The following is an 18,565-nucleotide window of genomic DNA, read 5'->3' as shown; positions in this document are numbered from 1 at the left end:
CCACTAGACACAAGGGAGTCTGGGGGTGCAATTGTAAGTCGGGGGGGGGCAGAGTGGCATTTCTAGGGGGCATAAAACATCTGCGGACAGCATTGCATATCAGGGGATCAGAGGGGAATATCTATAAGTAAGGTGCATTATGAATTAAGGGGGGTGCATTATGAATTAAGCTGCTATTATGCAGCTGACTAGCTGCATAATAGATACCAAAAATGTTACAATACATGTATGCCTGTTCATTAGGTAAAATACTGTTTTACCATTCCACTAATGTGTATTTATTCTTTAAAACAGCACCACACTTTTAGGGTTCGGCCTATAATCGGGCCAATATGGTATATTTGTGTTATCTATTGATTTACTTTGCGCATCACTTGTTTATTACATATATACACATATACACACACACTATATGGAAAAAGTAACAAGTAACAACAAAGTAAAAACAACTTTTTATAGGCATTAATATGTAGTTGGTCCACTCCTTGCAGCTATAATAGCGTCCACTCTTCTGGGAAGGCTTTCTACAAGATTTTGGAGAGTTTCTGTGGGAATTTTTGCCCATTCACCCAGTAGAGCATTTGTGAGGCCAGGCACTGATGTTGGATGAGAAGGCCTGGTTTGCAATCTCCATTCCAGTTTATCTCAAATATGCCTGATGGGGTTGAGGTCAGGGCTCTGCGCGGCCGGTCAAGTTCTTCCACACCAAACTCATCCAATCATGTTTTCATTTACCTTGCTTTGTGCACTTGGGCACAATCATGCTGGAATAAAGGGGCCTTCACCAAACTGTTCCCACAAAGATGGAAGCATAACATTGTCCAAAAGTGTTGTCTCCTTCAGCACAAAAATAAATTTTGGTTTGCAGACAATCCCAAGTATTTTCCTAGGATCATCTGGACGATTGCCATGCAGCCATTTTCCTATAAATTTATGTCAAAAGTTGCCTTAATGTAAATTTTCTGCATTTTTGTCACAAACACTTCTGCATTATTTACAATTTGTTATAGTGGTTGAGAGTAATTGGAGAGAAATACCTGTTCAGCTGAATCTGATTACAAACATATGCACAGGTTTTTTTGGGGTTTTTTTTATTAGTATTTGGTCAAATCAGGGCATGCTATACATATATTTGCTTAGAATGTTTGTGCAGGTTGCTTGCTGATTCAAAAATCAATTAGTACTAATCCTTGCATAGTATACATTTCTAAAAGGAAACCAAGCATTTTTTTAAACTTTTAAAATGTATTGTGTGTTTATATTGCAGCACTCCTGACCAATTTTTATGTCCCCACCCCCCTCAAAAAAAAAAAACTTTCACAATTCCAATTTTGTAGACATTCTGCACCGCTTCTAAGAAGCCCTCTTGGAGACAACATGGAGGAAGCTGCTAGGAAAATGCCTGAAAAAAAGCCCAAGGAAATTTTCTGACTGCAAATTTTGTGGACACAGGAGTGTAAGAAAATAAACTTTGAAAATCTAAAAAATATTGGCAACATTTTGCATGGTACATTACTGATTTTTGGTATGCAAGGTAGGACTGCAGGCACTAGCTGGCCAAACAACCGTACACCCCCCCCCCCCCCCCGAAGTCACTCACTGCCACTGTCTTTTTGGTGTGTATTGTCAACAGAAGATACACACTCTTTCTACCAACAAAAGGTAAAAAGTGTGTGTATGTATGTATGTTACTGTGTTTTTGTAAATGTTACAGATTGTGTATGTCAAGAAGTGTGTATGTATAAGTATGTTAATATGTGTGTTAGTATGTTACTGTATGTCTGTATGTGAATATTACCAAGTGTGTCGGTTAGTATGTATAAGTATGTTAATGTGTGTTAGCATTGTTGGAAAGGAAAAAAAATGGCTCCTACAATTTTGTCTGGCTCTTAAGCCAACCAAATTTGTCGATTTGCCCTACACTATCCCCAAATTCCCTTTAACCACCAATCTAAACCATAGCATACATTATATAATTAGTTCAAATTAAAAAGAAACAGCTGGATCACACAGAAAGGGTTTTGGAGGGCAATCAAGGAGTTAACATTAAATTGAATGCGGTGGAACAATGTATGACTATCTCTAAAGATTTCAGATTTTTTTTTTGTTTTTTTTACCAATCCCGCCCGCTCCCGCAATGTGGGTGCTCCGCTCCCGGCACATTTGTGGCCAATCGTGCCCACTCGCGCCACATTTGTGGCCAATTAAGCCCACCTCCTTAGCTGAACTGCAGATTTCCCACACAGTCCCGCAAGGCTGCCCTCGAGTTGCTCCCTCACAGCATCTCTTCTCTTGCTCCACCCAGGAACAAGTCGGAGTCACAGGAAGTGACGTCACATCACGTGACTCAGTTTTGTTCCTGGGCGGAGCAAGAGAGGAGACACTGTAAGGGAGCAGCGAGAAGACAGCCTTGCGGGACTGCGCAAGATTACCGAGACCCGCAGTTACAGTGCCTGACCGCCCGCTCCCACCCGGAACCCCAGCAAGACCGTACGCAACTTTCTTGGCGGGTCTCGTCTCCCAATGCAGTCCTCTAGTGCAAGGTTTAGAAGATTAAGGCTGCTCAAAAAAAAAATATATATTTTTTTTAAACTCACCCTTTATAAGTAGTTGCTGGGTGGTAACATGTAACGGAAAAAACAGAAGAGCGAACTCACAATTTAAACAGAGCCTTTAATAAAAAGCACTCCTGAAAATCATACGACTGTGCCCTTAAGGCGGCACTTCACCTAAACGTCTCTCTGCAGTTTTTTCCTCCCTTGCTCTCAGCCATAAAATTACCTGGCTCTCAGTGTTGTGGCTTGTGCCTAATATAGGGTAGGCAGACCCTTCTTTAAAGCGGGCAGCAGTAGCACACTGTGTGGAAATCCCAGGATGCAGTAAAATCACATTTATTTTGTAAACATATGTTAAAATCAACCCAACAAAATATACAAAGAAAAAAATAGTGTGTACTTTAAACTGCATCCTCCTGTCCCCCCCGCCCCCAACTTACCGGTACTTCTGAGTCCCCGGTGCTTAGCCCGGGCTAAGTCTGGACTAAGCACCGGGGACCCAGAAGCACTGGTAAGTTTGGAGGAGGGAGGGGGAGGGAGTGTTAAATGGGGGCATAAGGCATTTCTGGAGACAGACCCCCTTAATGCCACTCTACCTCCAGAAATGCCTTTTAACCCTCTATATGCCACTCTGCCTCCTGAAATGCCTTATACCTCCCTATATGCCACTCTGCCCCATAATATGCCTTTTAAGGCAATTCTGGAGGCAGAGTGGCACATAGGGGGTCAAAAGGCATATCATGGGGCACAGTGGCATTTACAGGGTTAAAAGGCGTATCATGGGGCACAGTGGCATATCGGGGGTATAAGGCATTTTTGGGGCAGAGTGGCAAGCCAGGGGGCAGATGTGTGTAGCTAGGGGGGCAGGTTGAAAAACATTTTTTTTTCTCAATCATAGCTTTTATAAAAAAATAAAAAAAAAAAATTGTTCACAGTCTACATGAATTAAAATTTACTGGTAAAACTTTTTTCCTATAGGGTCGTCTTATATTCAGGCTTTTTCTTTTTTTCATAAATATTCAGATTTTGGGGGGGCGTCTTATAATCAGGGTTGTCTTATAATCAAGCAAATACGGTATATATTATATACTTCCATATACAGACATACTGCACTATTATTTTTGTATTTCTGTTTTTTCCATTACATGTTACCACCCAGCAACTACTTATAAAGCGTAACTTTAAAAGAAAATTTGTTTTAGCACTCCACGATTTTCTGGTGCAAAAGCGCCAGAATATAAATATTTGCACTGTAACACTATCTCTCTCTGCTTCAGAGCCAAATGAAGGTAGAGAGGCAGAGCATAAAGGCAAAGCCAATGTTTACTAACACTGACTTTGTCACATGGATGTGACCACCAATCACAGCGATCACATGACTCTAGAAGCTCACGACTCGGTCATCAGAGACTGCCTCAGTTGTGAAGCAGTTCCCCTCAGGTAGCCGCTGCAGTTCCCCAGCAGGTAGCCGCTGCAGTTCCTATTGGACGCACTTTTACGTCACCTAATATGTGAAGATTAAGGACACTTCTTTTTACGAAAGGCTTCATGCAAGCTCTACAATGCTCTGTATTCTCCACTACCAAGGGCCATTGATCTCTGTAGGGTTTTATCAGGGATGATTTGGGTCAACCTATAGATTATGGAAACTCTGAGGTCACCAACTTCTTACAGAGCAGTCTCGGCCAAGACCTTGCATTTATCTTTCATGATTTCCTGCCAACTGCCTTTCCCATAGTTCTCTTGTTCTCCTCTCCCCGTTTCCTTAACCTTCTGGTCTATAAATGAAAGCACAGACACCTTAAAAGCTCTCTTCATACCATTTACGTTGTCTCAGGACAACTGTGCTGCAGTTATTTTACTTCCATCATTTGTCCCCAATAAACAATATTACCCACCCTTTATCTTACGTTTACCAAAAATGTCAGGTTCTTTAATATCCGTTTAGTTTAAAGATATAATACTTTAGTTATTTCAATATATCATTTTGCATATTTGCATTATTCTCCATAGCTCTGTTTATTAAAATCTACCAAAAGTCTTGCTTCCACTCTTTCTTGCTAGAAGAAGGCATAGCTCATCAGCGAAGCACACTGCAAGTGTCTCTCTTCTCAATCTGGCCCTTTGTGGAAGACTGGCCTTTTTCCAGGACTTTGCCTTGCAGATGTGCATAATTAGCTTGTTGTTAAAAGCCCCTATACCAGGGTCTGCTCACAAAATTCTCTTGCAATTTGCTATTCATAGTGATGACATCAGAATTTGTTTCTTAAAGGAGCTCTACACCCACTTGTTTTCGTTACTATTAGGTCACAATATGCATTAATCTTATTGCCAAATTGTATATTGTTAATTTTAATGTTATAGTTAATTCTTACAATGTTTTGATCAATTTCAGTTTGATCAGCCTACATCTCTCAGGGTCAGGTATGGGCACCTTGAAACCTTAAGCTCTCAAAATTATGGACCTTTTCTTCTCTCCTTATTGCAGGTCCAGGTCTGTGGTGATGCTGAGATACACAAACATTTCCAATGTCCACGTGCTGTATATGTAAACTACCCCGAGAAGCAGAAAATAAAGGCAAAACTAACCTATAAAACCCTTGTTTTGCTAGTATTTTTGTAACCTGGTCATGTTCAAATCAACATGTTGTTTCCCCCCTTTGCCGTATCATTTCTAAGTAACCATTACCAATTTGTTCACCGTGACCATGTACTAAGATCCACTCTTCATAGGTAACACTATGCGAGTATTATTTGGATATTCTTAGTACCCTTGAGTTAGTGTATAGTGACAATTTGATAAGCCTTTTATGGTCCTTTTTAACCAGGGACTAGTCACAAAAAAAAAAAAAAAAAAAAAAAAAAAAAAAAAAAAAAAAAAAAAAAAGACATATTGGTCATATTACAGGCACATTAATGTTATGATCAATAAATGAGTTGTATTCCTGAACGTGTCCCAAATGTAGAGCAAAGTGATACTTCCAAATGCTTTAAATTTAACATAGTTTGCTATTTCTGTGAGAGAGAAAAAAAAAAAAGAAAAAAAAAAAAAAAAGAAAAAAAAAAAAAAAAGGAGTTGCCTGTTAGTATGAAACCAGAAATAGAACATTAACCCCACTATGATGCATGCGTTCACTTTATGAAATTGCAGGAAGCCAACAGGAAATTCAGTGACTTCACCGAAGCGGAAGCCTCTCCTTCACTGCATATCAGCCAATATGTCTAGAGAATACTGAATACAGAACCTGTAACAGCTGATAGCGCTTTAATCACCCAAAGCCTTCAATACCATTCCTTTACTGGCATCTTGGCACATTACATACGGACAACGCATTACATCAGCGCTGTAATTCTAATGACAAATACAGACTATGATGCCACTGACGGACACTGAAGGCTTACGTAGGCAAAATTCCCACCTGGGATCAAATCTCAATAGAATTGCCTAATATAAGTTATATTATGCCCCGGATATAGGAGAATAGTCAGGATTGTCATAAAACCTTTGTTCTGCTTGTATTTTTTCCTGTAACCTGGTAATGTTACTGGTAACCTGGTAATGGCACATTATTACATCAACTCCAATGTGAAATCCAGAAGTATGATGTCAACACACGTTGTGGGCAACTTAACAAGGCCAGCACAGGCCAAAATGCACATCTGGGGTCAGATCTCATTAAATTGCCTAGTATATGCCATGCTATGCCCCAATATATGATAATACTTACGGGCTTGCCATAGTACTGTTAAAGCCAAAACATATTGTGGTTTATTCACTAAACAAAAGCATACCTCCCAAGTGTCCCTCTCAGGGACCAAAATTCCCCTGTCCGTATTTTCTCCCGATGCCCCCCTTTTCTAGGAGCTAGTAATAGGTTTACAAATGAAATTAACCCCATAAGGACCAGGGTTATTTTACAATGTTTTCCAAAAACAACCAGAGCAAACTTTATTCAACTGTGATTTCTCACTAATTTCTTTAGTGCATGCCCACAAATGTGTGATATATACACACACACACACATACATATATTATATATATATACACACACGTATTCAGCAATACCCCAACTAGTAATCTCAGATGTGTCAAAACTGGAACGTGAACATTTCGGTTTTCAAACTTGGAATTTTGAAAGATCACTTTAGTAGATCCACGTCTCATTTGAGACACAACAGAGGCCCCATATTTCAATTTAACCCAATAGATTTCAAAGACACAAAAAACACCTTTCTAGGTTGCCCACTGCAAACACAAATCTAATTTGAATTTTGTTCTCTACCCAGAGTGTTTTTTTTTGTTTGTTTGTTTTTTACACTCAAATCACATTTTGGGATGGATGCGCAACACTGGAATATTTGGGACTAAGTGCCTATAGATACCACATATGTGTGATGTTCACATTACTCAAATCATGAGTGCAAATAATTTTTTTTTTTTCTTCAATTGAACCAGGAAAACATGCGTCATATTTTCGGGGTAAAACATTATATTACCCAGAAAGCCAGAGGACCTCAAACCTCATGTGTCCTCCACAAGCTTTTGGGGGCTGAAGACACAAACATTAACCCCTAAAATGACACAATTGCATCTACGATGCAATCACTTTCATTGAAGGGGCGAATGCTGCACGATCGCTCTCATGGAGCAGGGGGGGTCTGGGCTGATTGCCGACCAGAGAGTCAAGCTTCAATGATCCCTCCCATAGGAGTAGTAGCAATTGTTACGCGATGGCAACGTTAGAATGTTGTCATAGAAGCTGAAAAAACCTTCTGTGTTATTTTCATCGATTAAACCTTCAAAGAAGAAATAATCAAATGATAGATTTATACGGTGTAATATACTAGAAAGTTCGATAAAAAGGTATTTAAGTGGAAACGCACCTTTAATTCACGCATGAGCGTCACCGTGAAGAGCTATGTATATAGTCTCCTTTCACCAAAAACGACATTTTTGAAATTCTCATACACATGGATGGACAGATACAATTTAAAATCCAGAGTATAGCCATCTTAAATACTTTTAATATCCAAAGGTGTAGGAAAAAATTAGAGCCAAAGCTACCCAATGCCTCATCTTCACCCAGCTTTATCTGTACATGCAGGATATGAAACAGTTACACAGTTTTGATTAGCACGTGTACAAAGCAGCTTCTTTATTATTAACAGAATTAGTAATATAAAACACATGACTACTATATTAACACATGACATATGGAAAGGGAGAACCATTGTTTATATCATTTACTGACATGACAGAGTCAATAATGGAGTGGGAATAGTGCACAGGTTTATAATTATTCCATTGTAGAAAGCCGACTGGTCAACGAAGCTTCTGTACCGATGTTGTAAGTAGATAGGAAAGCTCCACTGGACAGTGTACTCTTTGTAATGATGGGTACTTTATTAAAAGGAACAGTCTAGTGTCCTGGTCAGCCTCCTCAACAAAAATTGCATGTTAAAATATATAGAAACACAATATAGGGACAAAATACACATTTGTAGAATAATAGCGCCATTTTTGCACTGCAGGTGTGTCTTGCTGTTGAGGGGTATAACTCATTACTCTCATCATTATTCACGTTGAGGGTGATAGGAGTTGTAGTATTTTTTTTCTAGGTATTTGGGTGGGGTTCACAGGTGGGATGGAGCACAATGTTTGATCTCCTGCACGGTAGCAGGGATCCGACAATTTTTCTTGCATGTCAGCTCCTTTTGGTTTTTTTTTTTAGATGGCATAGTAGGAAGCAGGCAACATTATCTGCCTCCTCCATGCACCATTGACTTTGGGTCACTACTTGGCATGGTAAGTCATGAAGGATGGAAAGCGTCAAGCTAATAAATCTTAGTAAGATTATTATTATTTTAACTAAAGCAAGTCGCGTATGGCTCTGTTCTATATACTAAAAAACTCAATGTAGCAAGGTTTATCGAGTAATATAACTAATATAGATATTAAAACCCCACATCATGTACCACCAGACTACAACATTTGTCTAGATAATCAGTACAAGATAGTTGATCCACTAAAGACCATATCCCCCCCCAAAAAAAAATCACTATTATAGAAGGGCCAACTTCAGTGAGCTTCTGTTTCAAGAGCCACTTTGTTGGTCCTGCTAAATAAATTAAATAAGGGACAGTTCTACGGTCACCTTACTGACAAGTTCTGTATTACGCAGGGCAAGTTCAGACCTCTTGTAAGGAAAGGCCAGGAAGGGCCCTTCACAATGCATAATAAATTCAATGATTTCAAATCCCAACTCTCCCATCAATGCTTCCTTTATTTTATTTTTCTTCCACAAAAGAATAAAAATGACCTTCTGTCACGCTGTGAGAGAAGCAATCTAGCTGTTGCTCCATTCTGCATAGGATCATAGGAGGTTGTAGACAGTTAGTACTGTAGTATCAAAGAAGCGCATGCGCACAGAGCATGGAAAGAACGTTACGGCTTCCTGCTTGGGACAACGAAAGGACTGCAATGCAATCTTTGCTAGAGAATCATGGGAAATGAATTAATATTTGCATAAAGTACTCTGGCTATGCCTTTGGTGGGGTGCAGCTATAATGTAAAGGCAGACAATTCAACAGGACCAAGAAGGGAAAAGTGCCAGACAATAAGGAAGAGAACTGTACGCCTACAGGAAAGAATGCTGAGCATTAACTGTTAGCGAGGAAATGGAGCAGCCAACAAAGTTGTACCCCTCACCGCATTTATAATTTCTATTCATTATAGTAATAGTTGCATAATTTTGATGTGATGTAAAGCTGGCGAAAGTCTGTACAATAAGACCTGGAAATTCAGATTAAAGGTTTAATTGAAGCATTCACCTTGATTAAAAATACAATAGTTATCCAACAAAAGTAGGCAAGTGTAAAAACTGGGACTTTGGGGTTTATTCACGAAAGGGAGAGATGGAAGGAAGGTTTGAGGGAGAGTTGCGTTTCAGCTTCTTTATTTCACTACTCATTACGAATGGCCAAGATTGGTAGGTTTCTTCAGCAAGAAGAGCTGAGCTGGCCCTGTACAAAGAATAACTCCGTGGACTTTTTGGACATGTTCCTTCATTATGAACAGTGAAGACTAGAAGTTGAAACCACAACTCAACTAAAAATCCCCTCTTTAGTAAACAGACACCTTTGTGTCACTTTTTTTTCAGGGTACGGTAGAAAAGCTTAAACTCACAGAAACACCATCATTTCTTACACATCTCTACAGTGTTTCCTTCATGACACTTTATACGGACATCCCAGCCATCATTTGCTCCTTAATGCATGACAGGCCTTGCAAAATTTTGCTAATCAAAATTTCTCCTATACAACTGCGCACCTCCCTGACCTCCTTTGTTTGCCACCGCGTACAAGCAAACTAACATACTAACACACAGACCGTAACATAGTTAGCACGTGTGTCAGTTGTATCATTTTGCCAGTGAGTCACGGTCTTTATTTCTTACTGATTCAGTATGATGAATTTAACATTAATATAAAAAAAGTTTTTTATATAGAAACATAGAAAGTGACGGCAGATAAGAGCCAGAAGGCCCATCCAGTCTGCCCAACCTCTGAGTACTCTCCTTTAGTACTTGCCCTTATCCTATATCTAGCTTGGCATTATGCCTATCCCATGCTTGCTTAAATGACTTTACTGTATTAACATCTACCACTTCCACTGGGAGGCTATTCCATGCGTCCACTACCCTTTCCGTAAAGTAATATTTTCTGATGTTACCATTAAACCTTTGCCCCTCTAGTTTATGCTTGTGTCCTCTTGTTGCGGTTTTATTTCTTCTTTTAAATAAACTTTCAAAATATATATTTTGTTAGTCAGCCTGTCTCCTATAGTTGAATTTATCAGTGAGGGTTTCCCCCCTATATAAGTCTAACTGCACCATCACCCATTCACTAAGGCTCCTAATAGGTAACAAAAAAATGAAGAAATTGCTTTCCTTATATAACTATCTTAAGTTTATTAGCTTATCAACTAAACTTATCAACTAAACTTATCAACTACTAAAAATTCATACACAGTTGTGTATTTTAACCCCTTCACAGCAAAGGCCGTACATGCCATCGTTAAGGGGTTAAGATGGTTATCATGTCAATATCATGAAATGCTCATGTCTTTTCATGCGACTTCCTCTGGTCTTCTCTTTCTCAGTTTTCTGACACACAAACAGGCGATTATTATTATAATCAAAGCGCCGCAAACACTCGCAGTAATTATAGCAGCAAGTATAAGGTGGTCCTCTTTGCTAGCATAAACTGGAGCGGGGGGCGCCACGATGTGTGTTATGGGTGGGAGTGTTGGACGAGTCCTGTGCTGTTCTCCTCCCTGCCTCGGTACAACTTTTACGTCATACAGTATGGTGCTGACGGGAATGCTGCTCTTTAATTGTGCTGTGCATGAATAGTTCCCGGCATCACTGTAGTACATGTTCTTTTTCATCAGCAAGGGGTCTTCTGTGACTTTCAGGATTTTGCTTCTGGTCTGTCCAACCCTCTTAAAAACATACTCAAGCGTTTCCTCCACTTTTGCATGCCAAGGTAAATGGCAGTCAAACATCAGGTCTTCATCTTGAACAACTTCTGTCTGTCGCACTCCACAATGCAACACCTCATTCAAGCATGATGTGTACCCTTCGCAAGGCGTGCAAGATTTGCCTTTTTGTATATCTTGACACTTGTTATTTTCTTGAGAACATATACATAACGGGCACTTGGTAACCTTTTCTTTGCACTGGCCATGACCTCCTATGCACGATAGTTTTTCTGGGTCACAGCTTTCACAGTCTATTAGGGTTTGCTCCATAAGCCCACATGTGTTACTGCCGATGGTGTTAGGGCAGAACCTTTCTGACAAAAACTGTGCTAAAATGTCACCGAATTTTGTCTTTAGTTTTTCAAATCTGACATCCAGCGTACGGACAAGCAGGTGGCCTAGAACGCCCGAGTTCTCAATCGAATCCACGGTCTTTTTGAATTCTCCAGCCATTTGTAAAATAGCAATTTTATCTATTTTACGGTTAGAGAAAGGTTCCAGTGCAGCCTCGAACAGCCTTGTCAAGTGAGCATTAGTCTTTGCATATTCTTGCAAATCCTCATATTGGTCAGCCAAAAAACCTCTGAGATTTCTTAGCCTTTTGTCTGATTCCTTGTCACATCTCAGACAGCACAAAGCTTTAGGGTCAAAGACCACAAGGAAATAGAATAGAATATGGTAAAACATCCTCAAAGAAGAGATCCGTCTGGTTTGGATAGAGTGAAATGCTCTACTGACACTGATCACGACGAGCAGTGGATGTGGATGATGCAGTCATTGTGACATCGCAATGCAGTCATTGTGACATCACGATGCATTCCTTGTTTGTCTTGAGCAGTTTGTTTAGCAGTTTCTGCATTGGTGATTTGAATTTGAATAACAACTCAACGGGTCCCCTTACCCATCCATCCCACAGAGAGGAAATAGGAGTAACAAACAGGACCACGAGCCTTACCTACTGAGCTTCTTGCTGCTTCCTCCCTTTCACTATACTGACTGACACAGCATACAAGTGCCTTCCCCTTAACCTGACCCTTTAAGTTGAGACAAAGTTGCAGAGCCCTCAGCTGCTTAAATTCTATCCATGCCTTGCTGCCCTTGAAATGAGAATAAATGCCATTGCCTGAGATTGTCTTAACTAGTAAACATTAATTCCCATGTAAACTATTTTTTCATATTTAATAAAAACTATGATTGAGAAGAAATGCATTTCTTGTTTTTATTTCCTTTTATTTGCCAACCTGTGTTTAGACCCTGAACATTAAGGGACATCAGAATGAGGTACACCATGGGGGAAGAAGCCATAGAAAGCTAATGTGACCAGCACTTTGCCAAATGGAAGCAGGCGCCCGACCCACGAGGCACCCCGTGCCCCCTTCCCAGCCCCAGGACAGACCATCACGCAATGGGAAACTGCAAAACATACCATTCAAAATCACACTGAACATATTGAAAAAGCAACCCACATGTGTGTAGGGGGGGGTGGCTTATTATCTCCTACCCGGCACCGAAACAAAAAACCACCAGAAGCATTGGAAGCATTCACCTTGATTAAAAATACAATAATTATCCAACAAAAGTAGGCAAGTGTAAAAACTGTGAATTTGGGGTTTATTCACTAAAGGGAGAGATGGAAGGAAGGTTCTTTATTTCACTACTCGTTACAAATGGCCAATATTGGTAGGTTTCTTCAACAAGAAGAGCTGAGCTTATATAGTTTATATATGATTCCGTTCCTAAAATCTCAGGGTACGGTAGAAAAGCTTAAACTCACAGAAACACCATCATTTCTTACACATCTCTACAGTGTTTCCTTCATGACGCTTTAAACGGACATCCCAACCATCATTTGCTCCTTAATGCATGACAGCCCTTGCAATATTTTGCCCTTGGAAATGCATGGGGGGGGGATCAAAATTCCGCCTATACATCTGCGCACCTCCCCGAGCTCCTTGGTTTGCCACCGTGTATACACGCACAATACTCTGCCAGACAACTACAGCTCTGGTTTGCTTGGGATTTACAGGGGGTATAATAAGACCCTCCCGTGAAAATGTGTAACATGCCGTGTGTTACTATGTGTGTGTGTGTGTGTGTGTGTGTGTAAGTTAGCACGTGTGTTAGTTGTATCATATTTTGTCAGTGAGTGACGGTTTTTATTTTCTTTATTTCAAAAAAAGATAACAATAATTATATATTTATTTATCTTTTTTTAAACGGCTCCTACATCCAAACCAGATTTGCCGACTCATATATATATATATATATATACACACACACATACACGGAATTAAAACACTGTACGCCAGACATTTAAAACATAATAATTTTACAAACAATTTCCTCTTTCTAATCATGAGAAGGGACTCGTGAGAATTACAAACAAAATAATGTAGCCTGGCCCTAAACAGCTTTAAATACAGGCAACGGCTTATCGGTTAGAGTTGAATACCACAAGGGAATAGGTTGCTGTGCACAGATCCTGGAGGGATTGTGGTTGGGAGCTCTGTGGATTAGGTTTCATGCTACCAAACGTCATCCTTTGCTCGTGTGGAGCACAGAATAGCTCCAGAAAGTCACTATGCGGGGGGCTACACTCACACTCAATGCGGGTCACATATCATCACCGCATTCCCCTCCAAATACTCAATAAGTATTACCAGAAAGACAATAATGAAAGGATCATAGTCACAAGACAGCACTTCTGAATGAGATAGGTTATAAGGCTCCGAGCTATCTAGACTCAATACCCCCAGTGTGATTTGCCTGATCTCAGAGCACGAGCTGCATGAAAACACAGCAGCGGATATTAAACCGGTTAAATCTGTGTGACCTTCACTGGTTTGCTAAAAGCGTGTTCCAGCACAACAGTATACAAAAACATCAAGGCACCACGCTTAAAGCACGGGGACGATGCTCTGATATATACACCACACGCAAACCACTCATTTCCTTTTATAAAATACACATCATGTTTTTTTTTCACCCCAGCTGTGATGATCTCTGTACAGTTTAATCAAAGCATATACAAATGTTTGGATTTATTTTCCAAGGGAGACACGAACAATAAATCCCAACGGATTGATGACATCACATTCCACAGAACCCCAAGTGCACACTCACTGCTAACATCTACATTCACATTGACAAGACTGCAGGGTCCCTCATCATCTGGGGCTGAATTTAAAGAGAACATAATGGGGTTTATTCACTAAAAGGAAAGCTGTGATTTCTACAGAGCTTGACTGGCCCTGTATAATGTATAGCTAAATAAGAGACTCTCCTCACGCAATGAATTACATATTATACAAGGCCGGCTAAGCTGTGTTCTTTAGTGAATAAAAGCGACATAAATAATGTGAAATGTAGTATAAAAACCAGAATCATTAGCCCTCCAGTATCCAAGCTGCCATTCTAGTTTTCTGGTACACGTGTGGAGTTAAAAACATAGAAGTTTTAATAGTAGCCGCCAACTTATATCATATTACAGCGGAGATAACTTTGGTGTTATTGATCTACGGTTGGCGTAAACCAGGTAATAAATAAACCATCTTTTTTTGGCTTCTATGTAATATAGGTAGGCAAGCAAGCTGGGGACCAATACAGTGCTAAGCAATAAAAAATCCAAATCCCTGGGCAGCTCAGATGCTGGGGGGGTCACAAGGAAGGTAACCGTTTATAAGAAAGCGTACCTGATGCTTGACGTTTTCAAAAGGAAATCAGGCCATGAGAAGAAAGCAGGTATCTTCCAGAATCGGGATACACGGCCCCTACAGAAAAAAATGAAAGTTGGTTCATATACATCCACAGAAGCACCTACTTGCTTGTGTACAATGTGTGCCACCATGATTAATCAGAAGGCCATGTGTGTGTCCACTGGTGACTTTTGATGTTGGCTGTTGGGTATTTTCCCATGAATACAGCCAATAAAACTATACTCTTAACTCGTTGTTGTAAGCACTGGAACTCCCTGATCGCTTAATTTTCTCAATCGTGGCCTAAGGAGAAAGGACTGTCACACATTAGATTTGGAGTATGAAGAGTGATTGCCAAAGATCACTTGATTACCTACAACTGCTCAACCTGTGCTGAAACGCTTGAGTCACCATTCAGTCAGTGAGTGAGTAACATGCGAGCAGGACCCTCTCCTACCTGTTTTATGGTTTTGTCTGTCAGTGACTTGCTGGAGCTACAGCAATAGATATATACTATATGTACTAATAACAGCATCACACTAGTGAATATCACGCCCCACCAACTGTTCCGATTTGGGCAGGACAGTCCAGCCTATCCCAACCCTGTCCCACTTTGCAGGGCAGGATTACAGAGGGGGCCCTTCTACTTACCTGTGCGTTGCTTGCACATACTGCGCAAGCAACGTCTCTTCTACAGCCCAGGGGAAGTAAGAACCTAACAGAGTCACGTGAATTTACATCATGTTACATGACACTGCTCCTTTCCTGTTTCCTCTGGGTGGGACAAATTAAGTTTTTTGCACACAGCACAAGCAACACAGAGGGAAGCAGTGGCCCTGTTCAGGTAAGGAGGTGGGGGAGGGTGTGTGAACGAGTATGCCTGATTGAAGGAATGAATGAGTATCTGTGAATGAGGGAACGAATAAGTACACAAATGAATGTGTGTGTGATAGCATGGATGTGTAAGGGGGGGCATGGCACAGGGAGGCTGTTTGAGTCTAGGATGCCACAGGTAAGCTGTTTGGGGGCAAGGATGGCAAGTCCTATGCTTACAATCTGGATGTTGGGCAGGTCCTGTGGATGCAATCTGCCAGTATCATGGGAATTGTAGTTCACAGCTAACATCTACAGCTTCCAGTTGACTGCACTTCCCATGATGCTCAGCCAGCATAACTGAAGCCGTATGTCTGGCTGAGCCTCATGGGAACTGTAGTTAACAGCAGATGACGTGACAGGTGTTTGTTGTGGACTCACAACTAACATCTGCAGCTTTATCTACTGTTAACTGCACTTCCCATGATGCTCAGCCAGCATCATGGAAGCAGTATATCTGGGTGAGCCTCATGGGCTATGTGTTAGATATTTTTAATATGCATGACTGTCACACAATAATGAAGCATGTTTTAAGTGTCGATGCAGGAATGATAATGTAAAGTGCAATTGCTTGTATTGGTGAGTTGCGCGAGAGCGAATTCCTAAAATAAAATAAAATAAAAAAGACAAGTGTCCCTCTTTCACGTTTTGTTGGGAGGTATGGAACATCCACAAGGTGCATTGGACGTTTCCTTCATGAGTACCAGACTTTTCACTCGCTAACGTTAGAATTGCAGCAGGCAGAGTCAGTAGACTACGGCCAACATTCAATATTGTGACGTGTAATTTTCTGGTTAAATATGTATCATCCCCCCCCCCCATTGTAATAGTCTAAAAATACAATGGAATAATGATGCAAGCAGAAAAATACACAAACACATAAAGAACAGCACAATCTGGCGCGCACACACACACACACGCACAAATTCAGCAGCTACATGCTGTACATATGGGCAGCACCATTTAATAATTACATATACACAGCAGATGAGAACCTTTGGGGTTTTCCCCCCCTGATGTCAGAGACTTTAATCAATTGTTGGTCTTGTCTTAGATTCAGCTTTACGCCTATCCCATTCATGTTTAAATCACCTCGCTCTCTTAGCCTCTACCACTTCTGATGAGAGGCAGTTCCATTTATCTACCTCCCTCTCGGTAGCCTAAACTTCATTATGTTAAATCTAAAACATCTTGATATCTACAATAATTCTGTTCTGACACCCGTTCTATGAGCATTATATGCGCACACAACGTACTCGCTGTATACGGGCGCTAGATGAACATAGTTGTCTTTGCATGGTGTTCTTAGACATCACATTGTATGCGAGACTCTTTCGCCCAAACTGCCTAAATCCCAATAAATGTAAACCATATACATACATAGAGCGATTATATATATATTCTAGAATGTATATGTTATATGTTATATATACATATACATTTTGCAGCGCTGCTCCACGTACCGCACGCTATGCACACGCATTTACCGTGTGTCAATATGCTTGCGAATAAAAACGGGGACAAACACGGCAGCAGGAATGTGACAGCAAACTTCAGGCCTCACGCTGGTAAAGTAAAGCGACGCAGCAGGGCTAGAGGACCGGAATCCTCCCAAAGCGAAAGTGCTGCCCGTGTTTACAGGACACGCCGCGGAACCACGGGTTCGATCCCCGCAGTCGTTATGGAGCAACGTGCCAGCACGTACCCCTCCGAAAACACGCGCATGACCCCCCCCTGCGATCGCAGCCTTCGGTCGGTCGGTTGGGATCGTTAAGCCGAACTCCTTACTATCCACACGCTGCTGGACTGGGTTTCACAACAAACATGTAGGCCTCGATGACACCAAGCTACCAACCCCCACCGCCCCGGTCCCATCCCCATGCACAAGCTGCTGCTGCCGCTGGACATGCAAGGGATGGAGGGGCTGCTGTAGGCAATCGCTGAGCGCTTAACCCTTAAAGTGCCTGCACTGGAAAGGTAATGCCTCCTCCCCGTCAACACCGGCGGGGTTAAAGGGCAAGGGCAACAATTCCCCTCATGGTTGAGTGAGGGATCTGCAATGGAGGGGTGGGCTTCTGCTACCCCCATGGCAGACTAGGAAGCTGCCATCATGTCTGCTGCCTGTTCCCGGGATTCCCATTTGCACCCTGCTCCAAGATCTACACCTCCTCCACCACTCAATGGAGCCAGTCACTGCCTTCATGGAAGGGCCAAAAGTGCTACCCTTTAGTTGCAGGCTGTGGGGAATCTTACCTTGGCATGCAGGGAATGAGGTCCCGGGGCACCGACCTAGAAGAGGTGGGGGTGGCAGCGGGGACAACACGGAGCTGAGACACAGAGAGAGAGAGTGTGGAGGCAGGGAGGAGGGGATGACAGAGACAGTGTGTGAGAGGGAAGGGGAATACACAGTGTGTCAGAACCAGAGGGAGGGGCTATGGCAGGCAGTGGGAGGCATTCACACATAACCGGGGAGGAGGAGGAGGGCATGTGCTGGGCTAGCATTATATGTTTGCTAAACTATCGGAATCCTCCCACCCATGGAATATGTCAGGGGGGGCGTTATGTATTAACACCTTAAGGACCAGGCTGTTTTTGTTTTTTTATTATTTGTGTACCCTTTGTGACCAAGACTGTTTTAACCCCTTCGTGACAAAGGCTGATTTTATTTTTTGTACCGGTCGTGACAATGGCTGTTTTAACATTTCTGCGCTGCTCGTGTTTAGCTGTAATTTTCTTCTTCCCCGTTTACTGAACCCGCACAAGTTATATATTGTTTTTTTTTTCAGGACAAGAAGGGCTTTCTTCAGATGTCATTATTTTGATTGTATCATATCATTTACCATTAAAAAAATATGGCGAAAAGTTTAGCATAAAATGATTTTTTTTTAACTTTTACTTGA

At 41.3% G+C, this 18,565-nt stretch overlaps 2 protein-coding genes across 2 annotated transcripts in view; both read right to left on the bottom strand.

Annotated features, from left to right (window-relative positions):
- ELF2 (E74 like ETS transcription factor 2) overlaps positions 1-18,058 on the bottom strand; it is a 46,566-nt gene extending 28,508 nt beyond the window's left edge. Inside the window, exons 1-2 of the mRNA XM_053461219.1 lie at positions 17,919-18,058; positions 14,790-14,867 (exon numbers count right to left, since the gene is read on the bottom strand). The gene's annotated coding sequence lies outside the window, so the exon portion shown is untranslated. The remainder of the gene's footprint in view (positions 1-14,789; positions 14,868-17,918) is intronic.
- On the bottom strand, positions 10,684-11,784 carry LOC128483546 (izumo sperm-egg fusion protein 1-like). Its single transcript, XM_053459804.1, has one exon. The coding sequence runs from the start codon at positions 11,782-11,784 to the stop codon at positions 10,684-10,686; it is 1,101 nt and encodes a 366-aa protein (XP_053315779.1).
- Positions 18,059-18,565: the final 507 nt, after the last annotated feature.

Source organism: Spea bombifrons, chromosome 1 (assembly GCF_027358695.1).
Source record: "Spea bombifrons isolate aSpeBom1 chromosome 1, aSpeBom1.2.pri, whole genome shotgun sequence".
In the NCBI taxonomy this organism is placed as follows: Eukaryota; Metazoa; Chordata; class Amphibia; order Anura; family Pelobatidae; genus Spea; species Spea bombifrons.
The sequence above is the reverse complement of the archived record's forward strand: the minus strand, read 5'-3'. Positions and strand labels throughout refer to the sequence as shown.